The sequence below is a fragment of the Elephantulus edwardii genome, unplaced genomic scaffold (assembly GCF_000299155.1).
Source record: "Elephantulus edwardii isolate Elephantulus edwardi_28Jun2011 unplaced genomic scaffold, EleEdw1.0 scaffold00256, whole genome shotgun sequence".
Lineage (NCBI taxonomy): Eukaryota > Metazoa > Chordata > Mammalia > Macroscelidea > Macroscelididae > Elephantulus > Elephantulus edwardii.
In genome coordinates, this window is record NW_006400006.1 from 3,895,635 (window position 1) to 3,913,514 (window position 17,880).

At 38.5% G+C, this 17,880-nt stretch overlaps 1 protein-coding gene across 1 annotated transcript in view; it reads right to left on the bottom strand.

Moving 5' to 3' along the window:
- Positions 1-15,387: 15,387 nt before the first annotated feature.
- The window catches only part of LOC102848355 (keratin-associated protein 24-1-like), a 50,110-nt gene continuing 47,617 nt past the window's right edge, over positions 15,388-17,880 (bottom strand). The window contains exons 3-4 of the mRNA XM_006899425.1: positions 16,222-16,334; positions 15,388-15,452 (exon numbers count right to left, since the gene is read on the bottom strand). Coding sequence (XP_006899487.1) covers positions 15,388-15,452; positions 16,222-16,334 — 178 coding nt within the window. The remainder of the gene's footprint in view (positions 15,453-16,221; positions 16,335-17,880) is intronic.

Genomic DNA, 17,880 nt, shown 5'->3' on the forward strand with positions numbered 1-17,880 from the left:
GGGGTTTTTTTCCCAGTCTATGAGTTTGCTTTTCTCCCCCCTACTCTATTGGAAAACAGTTTTGAAGCACACATGTCCTTACTTTTTCAAGATTCCATTCGTTGATGTTGTCCTCTCCTGGTCATACATTTCTGTCTATATTTACCAGCCTACCTATACTGTAGATTAAAGGTTTTAAGTATAGTCCCATTTTGTCTCTTATAACCTCTATTGTTTGTTGATTTACCCCTAAGTATCTGATCCACATTAGGTTGATTGTGTGTATGGTGTGAGATATGGATCTTGCTTCAGCTTTCTGCAAGTAGAAGTCCAGTTTTGCAAGCACCATTTGTTGAAGGAGTTGTCATTTCTTCATTTAATATGTTTGTTTCCTTGTTGAAAACTAATGAACTAAATGTGTTGTTGTCATTGTTATGTGTCATTTAGTCACCTGCAACTCATAGTAACCCTATGGACGTCAGCTGTAAACTTTGCTCTATCCTTGTCAATCTTATTGTCCCAGACACATCTATCCCTATTATCCCAGTGACTAAATTAATCCATCTTATTGAGGGTTTTCTTTCCTGCAATGTTCCTCCACCTTCTAAAGGATGACCTCCCTCTCCAAGGACCGATTAAAAGTATGTCAGACAGAGCTTCAGAATCTTTGCTTCCAAGGAAAAGCCTGGTTTCAGCACCTCCAAGACAAATTTGTTTGTTCTAGCAATCCATGGTATATTAAATACGCTTCTCCAGCACCACAGCTTAAAGATATTAACAATCCTTCTATCATCCCTAGTCATTGTCCAGCTCTCTGATACATAGCAAGTAATTGCAAAGACCATGGCCTGTATCAGGTGCACCTTAGTCTCCAGATTGACATTATTGCTCTTCAGTACTTTGGAGAGGGCTCTAACAACATACTTTCCCCAATGCAATTCATCTTTTAACTTCCTGGCTGCTGGTACCAAGAGTATTGAATGTAGAGACAAAGCAAACTGAAACTGTCAACAACCTCAATCTCTTTACCATCCATCATGATGCTGTCAATCGGCCCAGTGGTGACAATCTTTGTTTTCTTGATGTTGAGCTTCAATCAATATTTACAGCTTCAGTCCTTGTCCTTTCTATAGTAATTGCTTCAGGTCCTCCTCAGTTTCAGCAAGTAGGGTTGTATCATCTACATAACACAAATTGTTGATGACTCTACCTCCAATCCTGATGCCACACTTCTCCTCATAGAGCACAGCCTCCAAATAATCTGTTCAACATAGAGACTGAAAAGTTAAATACAGATGGGTTAATTTCTGGGTTCTTGATTCTCCTTTGGCTATGTATCTGTCATTGCACCAGTTCTATGCTGTTTTGGTTATTATGGCTGTGTAGTAGGTTTAGAGATTAGTAGTGTAATACCTCCCACCTCATTTTTGTTTTTCCTCAAATGTTTTGTTTATTTGAGGTCTATTTGGGAAAAGTTGATTCCATTTTTTTATTTTTAAATTTATATTTAGTTCCTTCTTGTTCAATATGCAAATAGGCAAAAAATTTGTTTTTCCATTGGTTTCAGTATCTTATTGAGGATAAATAATGTTTGCAGTTGTACTATATCCTCAAGGGTAATAGCATATAATGCACAGAGACCTTCCGGGTTTGAATTCCTTCCACCCCCTCCCAGCTTTTGTTTTTAATTGTGAAGGGCCAAACTTGCTCAACATTTCTTAAGCTGAAGGAGTTGAAAAACAAATTCAAGCCATAGGTGGCAATACTTTTTGGGTAGAATGTTAAATAATTGAAGAAGCACTAAAAGAAGATGGAAGGAGTTATACATAGTCATTGTATCAGAAGGAATTGGCTGACACAGAAGAATTTCATGAAGTAACATATAAGCAAGAGCCTGTGGTGATGAGGAGGAAATTGAAGTTGCTCTGAAAAAATTGGCAAAAAACAAGACTCCAGGAGTAAACTGCATACAAATTGCCATCTTTCAACAAACAGACGTTGCCCTGGATATGCTAAGTTGTACCAAGAAATCTGGAGGACAGCCAGATGGCCAACTGACAGGAAAAGATCAATATTTGTTCCAATTCCAAAGAAAAGTGACCCAACAGAGTGTAGAAATTATCAAACAATATTATTAATATCACATGCAAATTATCCTAAAATGATTGGAGCAATATGCCACCAGAGAACTTCCAGATGTGCAGGATGGGTTTGGAAGAGATTGTGGTACTAGGGATATTATAGCTAATGTTAGATGGATCTTGGCAGAAAGCAGAGAGTACCAGAGGAATGTCTATCTGTGCTTCATTGACTATGCAAAGGCTTTTGAATGTGTGGATCACAACAAGCTATGGCTGACTCTGAGAAGAATGGGAATCCCAGAACATTTAATTGTGCTTATGCGAAACCTATGCTTGGACCAAGAGGCAATCTGATGATTGAGCAAGGAGACACTACATGGTTAAAAATCAAGAAAGGGGTCTGACAGGAATGTATTCTGTCTCCATACCATTTCAATCAGTCTGAAGAACAGCTCATTCAAGATTCTGGGCTGTGCGAGGAGGAATGAGGTATCAAGATTGGTGGAAGATTTATCAACAACCTGCGTTTTGCAGATTACACAAACCTGCTTGCTGAAACTGCGGAGGACCTGAAGCACTTGCTGCAGAAGGTCAAGGACTGCAGCCCTCATTACCGATTGAAGCTCGACATCAAGAAAATAAAGATTGGCCCACCACTGGGCCAATTGGCAGTATCAGGATGGATGGTGAAGAGATTGAGATAGTTAACAGTTTTAGTTTGCTTGGCTCCACAAACAACACTCTTGATACCAGCAGCCAGGAAATCAAGAGATGAATTGCATTGGGAAAGTCAGCTGTCAGGGACCTCTCAAGAGTAATGAAGAGCAACGACGTCAGGCTGGAATCTAAGGTGCGCCTTATCAGGGCTGTTTTCTTCGCAATTACGTGTTATGCATCAGAGAGTTGGACAGTGATGAGGAATGATAGAGAATTGATGCCTTTGAGCTGTGGTGCTGGAGAAGAATGTTGAATATACCATGGACTGCTAGGAGAACAAACAGGTTTTTACTGTAAAGAGTGAAACCAGAATACTTCTTGGAGTCAAGGATTCTGAAGCTTCATCTGATATACTCTGGGCAAGTTGCAAGGAGGTCCTCGGAGAGGGACATCATGTTTGGGAGAATGGAGGGACAGCGCAGGAGAGAAAGGCCCTCGATGAGATGCATCAATTCTGTGATTGGGGTGGTCCAAGTGAGTGTGTCAGAGATGGTGAGGTTGGCACAGGATAGAGCAGGATTGAGGGATTTTGTACGTAGGGTAGCTGTGAGTCACAAGCTACTCAACGGCACATAACAACAAGAATAAAAGTTTAAAGAAACTTTGGATTTTCATTCATTCATTGTTGCACATTTTTCTCCCTACCCCACTGCCCTATTCAGGTTTTTTGTTTGTTTGTTTGTTTTTGTTTTAGCCAGACATTTATTTATTTGTTGCTGACCCACAGTTGTGGTATTGAGAATGGAGTTTATTAGGGAGGTAAGTTGGAGAGTGGGGGAGATAAAAAATATTACCTCAGACAAGTCCAGGTTTTAGCTCAAGGACAAGGCACAATTCCTCAATTAATGCAGGCTGTTGTTTCAGTTCAGCATCCAAATTCAAATCAGCCAGCAAGTTTTGCCTCAGAGCAGTTATAAATCAGAATATCCTTCAAGCATCCACCAAGAACAGTTAAAACCTTTAACCGTGGACTACTCTGCTTACACCTTGCCACAGTTTCTTCACAGCAAAGCCACAATCTATTCACCACTAGGAAGAGCTAAGTGTATGGAAGATACTTAGAGTTTCAAAGATTTTTCTCTTGGAGGTGGGTTGTATTTATCTACATTGTCATCAGTAAAAATATATATACTAAATAAAATCTAGAATGTCTTAAATTTCTTTTAAATGCTTTTGTTTTTCTACCACATGCAAATAACTAATGTAGCTATTAATGACTTAATTCTAGGTTTGATCCTACCCAGAAAGGATTGTGAAGGAAGTTCCAGTGTTCTCTATCCAAAATATCAGCTAATACAAACCCAATGCAACTCAATTCTCTTTTGACACACATAAAGTGGCTATGAGTGAAAATGGACTCAGAGACAACTATTCTTTTTTGTTTTTCCATACAATGAAAAGGCAAATTATTTTTATTTCTTTCCATTAGTGAGAAAAAAAATGTTCCCCAACTATCTTTCTCTCTTTCCCCTTGAGCGAATTGTTTTTTCATGTTACTTATTCATTTGCTGAAAATTTCTTTTGCCTTATATTCTTATATAAAGTTGTTATGTAACAAAGACAAAAGACAGTAGCTTTATATGACATTCAGTGTAAGTGTTCTGTCATTTCTTTCCCTTTTTATTTCAATTATATTTCCCTTTATCACAAAGAAGTACATCTATGTGTTTTCCAACCTATTAATTATTTTTCCCTGTTCTTTCTTTCTTTCCTTTTTTATGTATTCTGTTAATTCAAGACAACATCTCTATTTTTTTAGGTGCTCTTTAATCAATTAGAAAGCAACATACACTTGTGCATGTGTGTAGAAATATGTGCACATATTTCTATGTATATGGATATTTGTGTGTAAAGAAATAAAGAAGACAAGGAATGAAGTTTTCTAGATGCCTTCTGAATTATACTTGCCGACTTTAGACACATCAGGAATGATCAATTATTGGAGGGGAACACCAGGTTTGGGTAAGGAGAGACCTAAAAGGAATGACAGAACTCCTTGGTGCCATAGATTGACACAACAGATGGAATTATCAATTTGAACATACTTGTGGTTCATGAGAATGACATAATGCTGGACAAATTTTTGTTTTGCTGTTCATAAAGTTGCCATGAACGAGAGCCAACTTGACAGTATCAAACAATGACTCAATGTCAATTTTGACGTTGTGTGCTTGTCCGCTTCTAAATGCGTATCCTACTTTTGCTCAGAAGATATTGTGCTTAGTTATAATCAACCTCCCATACATTCTTGTTTTCTCTCTTTTTTGAAAGGAAAAGAGAAAAATTATCCTTAAGCAGGAGGATTGACATAGAGACAAGATCAATGGTCTCACATGTGTCAGAGAGTATGAGGTTAGCACAGGATAGAACAGGGTTAAAATCTGGTGTTCACAGGGTCATTATGAGTAGTATTTGACTCAGTAACACCTAACAAGAACAACATACATTCTTGCAGGAGTGACAATGACGTAATCAAGCTCTCGTTAATAAGTTAGTATACAGAAGTCATTAGCTAGGATACTAGGAAGTTAAATTAAGTGGGATTAGATTTAGCTTTCTAATGGGAGGTCAAGCAGCCAGGTTGTAAGGAGTTGCACTGCCAACTCAATAGTAGGTAATTTGAATGTATCAACTGCTCTGTGCGATAAAGATGGGAAATCTCTCATACATTTTACAGCATCTGAAAACTCACTGGAGAGTAAGGTATGGATTGGTTCAGACTGAATGGCACATAATGACAACAGCCTTAGCTCACATCTGTCTTCTAGCTTTTATACTTCTTCTTGCCTCTTTCATCCTTCCTGTAATAAAGATTAGAGAGATACTTGGAGCTAGAAATGCCACTTAGCCGACAGAAGTAGAAAAACCACCTGCTGAGTTCAGTAGAGCACAGGCTGGAAGCACTTGGCGCCTTTAATATTTCAGGAGTACGTGGACCAACCTGGCTGGTTTACCACTCATCTTCAGGTTTTAGATTTGTTCTTCACAGGATTGCTGTGAGTCATTAAATTCAGTGTCACCTAAAATCAACTTCTCCTTATAATGAAACAAATTAGAGCACCACCAATTAAGCTATTTTGACCATGTTTCTGTAGTGGAACTCATGAGCTATAGCTTTGAAATACCAAAAGTCAAGCTTCTTGGCTCTGCTGCCAAGACTATAAGAAAATCTAACGCTGTAAATATATGTTTTAGTTAGATAAAGAAATGAGTTTTAAGTAAAACTATGTAAAATTTAATCCCTAATATAGAATAGTTATTGATCTATGGAACTACAAAGAGTTTACATTCTCGTGAGTGAGAAATGTGTGCTTGGATAGTTATGACACCCTCTAATAAGTGAGATAATGTGATGTACCTGAAGTTTGACTATAGCTCTTGGATCAAAATTGCTTTTCTTCATTTCCTGTTCCATTACAAAGTAGCTTCGTTCACTCATCCATCACTCAATTTTCAGAGGCTTCCTTCTTGTAGCTTCACCATGAATCAAATTTCTAAACTTAAATATATATGTATATATCTCATGTCTTCCTCTGTTTAGATCGCTGGTGTTTATGTGCCACAACTGTTGCAGGATTACTGTACTAAGGAACTCTGGTGTCAGAGTCCACAGGAAGTTTTGTTACTGACCCAATGATTACACTTCTCTGATAGTTTTAATGCGCCAGTGGCTCTGAGGGAGAAAGATCAGTCTGCTTTAAAGTGATTCACAGCCTTGGAAGTCCAGTGAAGGGTCAGTAAAGGATTAATTCTGTCTTTCTTAGTGGGAGATTTTTCTCCAAGAGTTTCATTGTCTAGACTGTTTTTACTAACACAAATCTATTTCTACTATTTTCTGATTTTGTATAGGCTATTAAAGTTATTTTTCCAAAAGTTGTTGAAAATACCACTTTTCAGCTTCAAAGCATTTACTTTATCTTCCTGACTTCTATTACATAAAACGTAATTCTTTAGTGTGCCTTGTGATTTCTATTACATAAAGCTTAATTCTTTATTGTGCCTTGTAAATCCCTCATCTTACTAACCTACACCATAGGAGTCTGACACATTGGGTAGTTACATGTTCATGCTCTTTCAGACTCCTTTCTGTGCCATAGAGACTCAAAGACTTCTATTTCTTTCCAACACTGTCCTACACTTCTCATTGGCTTAGATATGAGTGTTCCTTATGTTTCCTGGTGATTTTGGTTCATTTCTCTGGTTCATGTTTTCTTCCTCCTGCCTCTTTTTTCTAGTCTAGCTCTCTTCCTCTTTGCTTCTTTGGTCTTCCACCTTTATCTTTATTTAATTACATTCGCTCATTATATTAAAAGTTTTTACAAATAAATTTATACTGCAAAAGAGTGTATGAGTTCTTTTAGCAGGAGACTTGTGCCACAAGTGAATTCTTTTATACAGAAAATACAATAGGATTTTATCATATAAGGAAGAATTGTATGGGTCTAATGTTACTATTTTTGTTGTTGTATATCTTTGAGTTGGAATTGACTGATAACTTATTCTCCAGAGGGCTCTCAGAGGCAGTTCATCACACAGGAGGAGATTGCTCATCCTTCTCCCACAGAGCAGGTGGTGGATTCTAACTGTGTGCATTTGGAATTGCAGTGCAGGTTCTTACCACTAGGCCACTAAAGCTCCCTAATGTTACTAAATGTTATTAAAAGTTGTTGTTGTTAAGTGCTGTCGAGTCATAGGCAACTCAAAGCCAACCTATGAACAAAAGACATGACCACTTGGATAATTTTCATCCCTTTTCCAGGTTCATAGGGTTTCTGGAGGCAAGCTATTTCAGAAGTGGATGCCACTCCTGCTTCCAAGCTTGTAATTGGAGAGCTCTTACCAAACACCTTTGTATTTACGTAGCACATATACCTTGGGACAAAAGACCTTTGGTACAGAAGGAATGAAAAACAAGACAAATATTAAAACGTAAAGTCCCTAAGAAAAGAAAATCAATATAGAACAGGAGATCTGGAGGATAACAGATAAAAAGTTGAAAATACAGCCATGTCAACCACCACTACTAATTTTAGTTTTATATTAAAAAATATTTTAACTTCATAACACATATAAGTCTTGACAGTAGCACTCTGAGAGAATATAAAGAGAAACCAAGCAGAAGTCCTACTGCCTTCAAGTCATTGTCAGCTTAAGCTGTTGGTATGTGCCTTCAGGTTGACTACAACTCATTGTAGCTCTTTGAACAACAGATTTGAACCATGCCTTAACCTGCACTATATTCACCTTCTTTATCATGCTCTAGTACATTGTGGTAGTCACAAGGTCATTCTATCTCAGAGAAACTTCCTGTCACTAATGCTTTTTAGCTTTCCTAGTGTAACATTTTTCCAAGGATTGTTCTCTTCTGACAATATACAATTAAGAGTACCCTTTTAAAAATGGTATTGAGATTTCAGTAGGATGTTGTAAAGAATAGAATTGATGCATTATGCAATAGCAAATAATGCTATATAATAAAATGTTTGTGAGTGACTGAATGAAAACTACTAAAAAAATAAAAATCATATTTTAGAAATTTCTGAAAATAATAATAAATGTGTTAGTATATGAATGGCTTTACTAATTAATATATATTTATTATAATTTGCATTTATTTTTCTATGTACCACCTGCACATTGATATGCAATTTTAAATTATATGTGTGTGTGTGCATATCTACAATTATTTGCTATAGTTAAGTGCAATCAAGTCAAGTATGACTCATAGCGACCCTATGAACAAAAGATCTGAACCCTGTTCTATCCTGTGCTGTCATCACATTTCCTGACCCACAAGAGCCCATTGCAGCAATCATTGTATCAATCTAGCTGGTTGAAGGTCTTCCTCTCCTTTACTGACCCTCCAGGCTTCCCAACATCATGTCCTTCTCCAAGGAATATACCCTTCTGGCAGCATATCCGAAGTTTGTGAGGCAAAGCCTCATAATTCTTGCCTCCAAAGAGCACTCTGGCTGCACCCTCTCCAAGACGGATGTTCAGTGCTTTTCAACACTACAGCTCAAAGACATCAATTCTTTTTCTGTCATCATTATTAATTTTCCAGGTCTCATATGCATAACAAGTAATGAGAAAGACTATGACCTGAATCAGATGCATCTTAGTCCTCAAAGTGATATCACTACTCCTCAATAATTGGGAAAGGTCGCTAACAGCAGATTTCCCCAATGCAATGCATCTCCTTATTTCCTGACTGCTCATACGGAAGGTATCCAAGTAATGTGATGCTGTTGACAATTTCAGTCTCCTTTGCATTCATCATGATGCTGCCTATTGGTCCAGTGGTAAGAATCTTTGTTTCCTGACGTTGAGATGCAATCCATACCAAAAGCTGCATTCTTTGATCTTCTGCAACAAGTACTTCAAGTCCTCACTTTCAGTGTGCAAGTTTTTGTACACTTTATATAATATAATAATTGTTTTTATATGGTATCGAATTGCCTGTGACTCATAGTAACCCTATATACAACAGTCTTTAACCCTGCTCTATCCTGTGCCAATCTCATTGTCTCCGACACACCTACACTGATTATCCCAGTCACTAAATCAATCCACCTCATAGAAGGTCTTCCTCTCCTGTGCTGTCCCTCCAATCTCCCAAGCATGATGTTCTTCTCTAAGGACTGGTACTTCCTTGCAACATGTCCAAAGTTTGTCAGACAAAGATTCAGAATCCTTGCCTCCAAGAAGTAGCCTGGTTTAACCCTCTCCAGGATGAAACTGTTTGTTTTCCTAGCAGTCCATGGTATATTCAATACTCTTCTTCAGCACCACAGCTCAAAGGCATCAATTCTATCCTCCCTAGTCATTGTCCAGTTCTCTGATATATAACAAGTGATTGCAAAGGCTATGGCCTGTATCAGGTACCCTTTAGTCTCCTGAGTGACACCATTACTCATCAGTACCTTGGAAAGGTCCGTAACAGCAGGCTTTCCCATCACAGTATGTCTTTTACTTTTGTGGCTGCTGGTGCCAAGAGTGGTGACTTTGGAGCCAAGCAAACTAAAGTTGTTAGCAATCTCAATCTCCTCACCATCCATCCTGATGCTGCCAATTGGCCCAGTGGTGAAAATCTTTGTCTTCTTGACAGTGAGCCTCAATCCATATTTAAAGCTGCAGAACTTGACTTTCTATAGCAAATGCTTTAGGTCCTCCTCATTTTCAGCAAGCAGGATAGTGTCATCTGCATGATACAGACTGTTGATGAGTCTTTCTCCAAACCTGATGCTACATTTCTCCTCATAGAGCCCAGCCTCCCAGATAATCTGTTCTGCATATAGGTTGAAAAGTTATGGAGACAGGACACATCCCTGGCATACATCCTTCCCAATTTTGAACCATATAGTGTTTTCTTGCTCTGTTCTTACTCCCTCCTGGCCCAAGTATAGGTTTTCCATTAGCACAGTCAAGTGTTCTGAGATCCCATTTTTCTCAGAGTCAGCCACCATTTGTTTTGATCCACACATAGAAGAGTAGTAAAAGTAAATATATATAAATATATAAATTACGTTTTTAAAATATTTTTGAGGAAGAGAGGTAAATTAGTAAAAGTCTGAAATTAATTAATATATCACATTAATGACAATCAATACCATAATGCCTTTCGTGGTCCATAATTTGATTGAAATGTATTCTTTAATATCTCTAGAGTGGTTTTAGGGGATGGGAGCACGGGAAAGCTCATAAAGTCATGTAGGTTTGACTAGCGTTTCTCTAGCAGGTTCTATCTTCATTAGCTGAAAAACCAGCAGGCCTAAATCTCCACCTCATAAACACCTGCAAACATTATTCTATCCAATGGCCGTGTCAAGAAGAAAAACATCTTTTCTCCTTGCAATTGTTAGCAACTCACCCCATTACCAAAGCCTTGTACTTACTGTTGCTGAAAAAAAAAAATACATTTTTTCTCTGCTTATAGCTTCCTAAGTATAAACTTTAGAAAACTAAAAAGTTTATCTATGAGTGTCTTCAAGACTATCCAGTACTCTCCAAATTCTAAAGGATTTAACCCCTGGTGGTAAAAAGTGTGTTCTTGTTGTTACTGATTTCCATCTAGATGACTGTGACTCATAGCGATCCTGTGAAGAACAGATCTGAAATTTATCCTGTCTTGTGCCATCTTAATCATCTCTGTTGCAATTTATTCCATTACTGCAATCATTGTACCAATCTTTTTTTGGGAGGAGGGTGGTGTCTTCCTCTCTTCGTCTGCTCTTCCATATTTCCAAGCATTATACCCCCTTTTAAGAATTATCCTTTAAAAAAAAAAGAAAGAAAAGAAATAGCCTTTCCTAGTAGCATGTCCTGAGTATAAGAGATGAAGCTTCACTATCTTTGCCTCCAAGAAGCATTTTGGCTTCACTTTTCCAAAGACTTTTTTTTTGTTTTTGGTCAGTACAAGGGACATTCAATAATCTTTTCCAGAATTACAATGCAAATATATCAACTCTTCTGTCATCCTTATTGATTGTGTGTCTCTCATAAGCATAGCAAGTGACTGAAAAGACAATGGCCTAAATCAGACACACCTTAGTCTTCAAACTGACATCAATGCTCTTCAGTATTTGGGAGAAATTCAAGACAGTAGAGACTTTGAGAAAACAAAGGCCTGGCTTCCCTCTCACTAAAGTTGGAAAAAAACCCAAAACCAATAATCTTCTCCAAATAAGATCATACTGTTGTTATTGTTGTTGTTGTTACGTGCCATCGAGTCGCTTGCGACTCATAGTGACCCTGTGTACAAGAGAACTAAATGCTGTTCTATCCTGTGCCAACCTACCCATCTCAAACACACTTATTCCCACCGCTCCAGTCACAGAATTGATCCATCTCACCAAAGGTCTTCCCCTCCTTCACGTCCCCTCCACTCTGCCAAACATGATGTCCCTTTCCAAGGACCAGTCCCTCCTTGCAACATGCCCAAAATATGTCAGACGAAGCTTCAGAATCTTTGACTCCAGGAAACACTCTGGCTTCACCCTCTCCAGGACAAACCTGTTTGTTCTCCTAGCAGTCCATGGTATATTCAGCACTCTTCTCCAGCACCACAGCTCAAAAACATCAATCCTCTTTCTATCAGCCCTATTCACTATCCAACTCTCTGATGCATAGCACATAACTGCGAAGACTATAGCCCATATTGGGCACACCTTAGTCTCCAGCCTGTCATCGTTGCTCTTCAGTAATCTTGAGAGGTCCCTCACAGCCGACTTTCCCAATGCAATTTGTCTCCTGATTTCCTGGCTGCTGTAACCAAGAGCGTTGACTGTGGAGCCAAGTAAAACTGTTAACTATCTCAGTCTCCTCACCATCCATCCTGATGCTGCCAATTGGCCCAGTGGTTAGAATTTTTGTTTTCTTGACATTTAGCTTCAGTCCATATAGGAGGCTGTAGTCCTTGATCTTCTGCAGCAAGAGCCTTAGGTCCTCCTCAGTTTCAGCAAGCAGGGTTGTGTCATCTGCATAACGCAGGTTGTTGATGGTTCTTCCACCAATCCTGATTCCACGTTCCTCTTCCTATAGCCCAGCATCTCGGATGATCTGTTCTGCATACAGATTGAAAAGGTATGGAGACAGAATACATCCCTGACGGACCCACTTCTTGATTGTGAACCATGTTGTGTCTCCTTGCTCTGTTCTGACGACTGCCTCCTGGTCCAAGTATAGGTTTCACATTAGCACAATCAAATGTTCTGGGATTCCCATTCTTCTCAGAGTCAGCCACAGCTTGTTGTGATCCACACAGTCAAAAGCCTTTGCATAGTCAATGAAGCACAGATAGACATTCTTCTGGTATTCTTTGCTTTCTGCCAAGATCCATCTGACATTAGCTATAATATCCCTAGTACCATGACCTCTTCTAAATCCAGCCTGCACATCTGGCAGTTCTCTGTTGACATATTGTTCCAAACGTTTTTGGATACTTTTCAGCAGAATCTTGCTTGCATGTGATATCAATGATATTGTTCGATAATTTCCACACTCTGTTGGGTCACCTTTCTTTGGAATGGGAACAAATATCGATCTTTCCCAGTCAATGGGCCAGCTGGCTGGTCTCCAAATTTCTTGGCACAACTTAGTGAGCACATCCAGGCCAGCGTCTGTTTGTTGAAATATGTAAACTGGTATGCCATCAACTCCTGGAGCCTTGTTTCTTGCCAATTCCTTCAGAGCAATTTGAACTTCCTCTTTCATCACCATAGGCTCTTGCTCATATGTCATTTCATGAAATTCTTCTGTGTCAGCCAATTCCTTCTGATACAGTGACTCTGTGTATTCCTTCCATCTTGTCTTGGTACTTTCTGGATCATTTAATATACTGCCCAAAGTATCCTTAAGTATTGCCACCCGTGGTTTGAATTTGTTTTTCAGCTCCTTCAGCTTAAGAAGCACTGAGCGAGTTCGGCCCTTTTGATTTTCTGACTCCAGCTCTCTGCACATTTCATTATAGTTTCTTGTTTTATCGTCCCGGGCTGCCTTTTGAAATTTTCTGTTTAGCTCTTTGATTTTTGGTTTCTTCCTTTAGCTTTGGCTTCTTGGCGCTCTAATGCAATATTCAGAGTCTCATCTGACATCCATCTTGGTCTTTTCTTCTTTTTCATCCTTTGTAATGATCTTTTGCATTCTTCATGGACGATTTTCTTTATATCCTCCTGGAGCTCATTTGGTCTATGCTCATTGGTGCTCACGGCCTCAAACCTGTTCCTGAGATTATTTTGGAATTTGAGTGGGACAGACTGAAGGTCAAATTTTGGTTCCCATGGACTTGATTTAATTTTCCTCAACTTCAGTTTGAACTTGAAAAACAAAATATTTTATAATTTCTCAGTAGGTTATGCTAGTATTTCTTTCCTTTCATTTTTTCCCTCTATGCTACATATTTCAAGTTTAAACTCTGGTTCTGTTTATTTAGGTTACCCTCTCAATTAACTGGAATCAAACTATTCAATTAAATTAACTTTGGGATAAGCCAATTTAAACGCCTGTCAAATAGATGGGATACCATTTTGGAATATCAGATAATATTTTTCTGAACACCAAACTGCCAAGTGCTATGGAATCAAAGACTGCAGATATTTAGTTAATTATTTATTTTCAGTTATTCCCAAGTCATGTTCAGAATCGAAATCTCCCTATAGTCACTTAAATGTCCTCTCTGAATAGCTTGTTCTTTCCTGTTCAAAGAATGACAAGCAACACAATGTAATATTGAGGAGTGATTGATTCTAAGCTGGGAACAACTTGGTCCTATAGGGGTCATGTCTGGTGACTTTTCATTTCTACGTCTTCAGAGTTGAGGAGGCATAGACATTTAGCAGAAGGAGAGTAGAAGCCAGGGGTGCTGCTAAACATCCTACAGTTCATGGGATAACTCTTTCTCTCATTGTCATTGATTCAGAATCAAGTCATAGCTCATCCTCCATTGAAATTTCAAGGCTGTAAATCACACAGGAAGAGAATTCCCATCTTTCTTCTAAAGAGCTAATAGTGGATTCAAATTGCCAGAGAGGTGTGGCTTTTGAGTTAGCAGTGAATCTCATTATAGACAATGCTACCAAAGGTCCACTTTAGTGCACAGTTTAGCTCCCTAACCTGTCTTTTTTTTTTCCTAACCTGTCTTAAAGAGCAGAAAATATCAAAATGTAGGAACTGAGAGACTTTAGTTTTGAAATTTGGAGGGTAATTTCTCGTGGCAATCTGATTTACTTTATATCCTAAATCTTACTCTTATTGTGTTGTTGTTAAATGCCATCGAGTCGTGGGCACCTTATAGCAACCCTATGAAATGTCTTTATTTCTCCAAATTCATAGGGTTTCCAGAGGCAAGCTATTTTAGAAGTGGACGCCATTCCTACTTCCAAGCTTATTTTAATCAGGGAGCTCTGCCAAACACTGTGTGCCATGGGGGACCAATACTGTATTTGGCAAACCAGGGTCACAGTGTTCAGCATCACAGCTACCATGAGTTTCCTCTGTACAGCAAATTGACAGAGCAGTGCTATACCATCTAGAAGAATGTTTGACCAAAAACAATTAAAAACAAGCCTGAGGGATGCAGAATAAAATCATCCATCTTTGGCTTGGAAGCATCACTTCCTATCCATTAGGCCAACTGAGCTTTCTCTATGTTGTTGTTAAATGCCGTCAAGTTGTAAGCAACTCATAGCAACCCTATGAACTTTCTTCGTTTCTCCTTGTTCATAGAGTTTCCAGAAGTAAGCTGTTTCAGAAGTGGATGACACTTCTGCTTCCAAGCTTGTTACAAATCAAATAACAAAACCAAAAATGACAAAACTAGTCAATTGCTATTCATGAGTTTTCTAAAGCCTAGTGTTGTTACACATAACAATTCTGTCCTCCGTATGAAATAACTAATAAGGTCATCCATACAGAACACTCATCAAAGAATCCTTTGAATAATCACTCAACTATGTGTTGTTAATATTAGAATTATAAGTGCATTGCTACTTTTCAAATATGAAGGATTCTGCAAGTTAAACTGGAAGAAAAATGTATTTTTATAAACAAGGAAAATATGCGTCACACACATATTCATATATGTGTTTACACACCCCTCATACAATTTTAATCGTCACGTGTTAGACGTAATTATTTGATTAGATGCTTTGTCACAATTATCCCCAAAGTACTTATAAACTTTATCAAAAAAGAAATTCACACAAAAATTTTTTTTAAAAAAAGAAATTCACATGCCTGCAAACCATTTCTTTAAAATATTTAGCAGCTGTTTCTCCCATCTCAGCTTCCTTTCTCAATAGTCAGTATTCTTAGAGTTGTTGAAAAGACTGTTAAATACCACCATGGATGCCCTCTCTTATGTGATGTCTCCTATCCGTGATAAACATCCAGGTGTTCATAAAATCACTTGCTCTTTGAGTACAGAGCATGACAAACACTTGTTTCCACACTGGGTCACACTTTGTCAAAGGAATGAGGGATCTCATAACATTATGATAATAGTCCTTTCATTTTATTCTTTCATTTTTGTTCAATTTCTTGCATATCTACATCAACAGAGAACTTCCAGAAGTTCTATATGGATTAGAAGATGTCATGGCACCAGGAATATCATTGCTAATGTCAGACAGCTCTTTGCTGTCAGGAAAAAAGTACATTTGTATTTTATTGACTATTGAAAGGCATTTATGTGAATCATAACAAATTACAACTAGCAATGAGAATAATGGAAATTCCAGAACACTTTGATGTGTCTGCTCAGGCAGAAAAACCTATACTTACTACTTACCTTTCTACGAAGATGGCACTGAAAGTGAAGAAGGAAGCCCCTGACCCTCCCAAAACTGAAACCAAAGCAAAGGCATTAAAGGCCAAGAAGGCAGTCTTGAAGGGCATATACAGCCCCCCCAAAAAAAAAAAAAGAAAAAGAGATCCAAACACCACTCACCTTCCAGCAGCCTAAGATGCTGAGACTCTGAAGGTAGCACAAATACCCCAGGAAGAGAGCCCCCATGAGAGACAAGCTTGACCACTATGCCATCATCAAGTTTCCCCTGACCACTAAGTCAGCCATAAGGAAGATAGAAGATAACAACACACTTGTGTTCATTGTGGATGTCAAGGCCAACAAGCACCACCAAATTAAGCTGTAAAGAAGCTCTGTAACACTGATGTGGCTGAGGCCAACACCTTGATTAAGACTGATGGAGCAAAGAAGGCCTGTGTTTGACTTGCTCCTGACCATGATGCTTTGGATGTTGCCAACAAAATTGGGAATTGGCTAATTCTAAATACAAGTTTTTCTCACCAAAAAACAAAACCCAAAACCCATTAAAAAAAAAACAACAAAAACAAAAACCCTGTACTTAGACAAAAAAAAAGCTGTTATTCAAACAATTGTTGTTATATGCCATGGAGTCACCTGTAACCCACAGTGAACCTATGTACAACAGCTCTGAAGCTTGCCTTATCCTGATCAATCTCACTAATTCTAACATGCCAACGCCCATAATTCCAGTCACTGTATCAATCCATCTCATTTGGGGTCTTCCTCTCCTGTGCTGTCCCTACACCTTTCCAAGCATGATGTCCTTTTCCAAGGACCAGTCTTTCCTGGCCATGAACCCAAAATACATGAGACAGAGCTTCAAAATCCTAGCTTCCAAGAAACTTGGTTTCACCCTCTCCAAGACAGACCTATTTGTTTTCTTGGAAGTCCATGGTATGTTCAAGACTCTTCTCCAGCACCACAATGTGAGGGCATCAATTCTTCTTTCATCCTTAGTCATTGTCCATCTTTCTGTGATATAGCAAGTAATTGCAAAGACCATGGCCTGGGTTAGGTGCACCTTAGTCTCTAAACTGACACTGCTGTTTTTCAGTACTCTGGAGATGTCTCTGAGAGACGATTTTCTGAATGTAATTAATTTTTTGATTTCCTGACTGATGGTGCTAAGAGTGTTGATTGTGGAGCCGAGCAAGCTATAACTGTTAACCACCTCAATGTCTTCTCCAATGTATCATTGTGCTGCCAGTTGGCCCAGTGGTGAGAATCTTTGTCTTCTTGAGGTTGAGCTTCAATCCATGTTGAAGACTACGTACCTTGAATTTCTTCAACAATTGCTTTTGGTATTCGAACAGAGCAAAGTTTAAAATCCAGAAAAGTGTGTATCAGGGCTATATTCTTTCTCCATTCCTATTGACTTTGTGCAGAAGGATCTTCAGTATCTTCCCAGGAGATTAGCTGCCTCTCAAAACCCACCGGAAGGTCAGCTATGGGTCAGTGCCTGACTCAATTGTACAGAACAACAATAATACACTTTGTATTCTAAGCAAATCATTTGAGACACCGGATTATATGAAGACTAATGTGACTTCAGGACTGAAGAAAGATTCATAACAATCTGCATTTTGCCTGCTGAAAGTGAGGTGACAGCTACAGACCTTACAAGAACTAAGAATTCAAAACACATTCTCTAATCTCTAGTTGAGGGTTGCCTAAGAATAGAGGTGAAATACAGAAGCTACTGAACTGAGAAAAAAATCATATTATTACTTGACTTATCTCTGAGGAGATGTAAGATAAATCTCCTAAACACAGAATTGC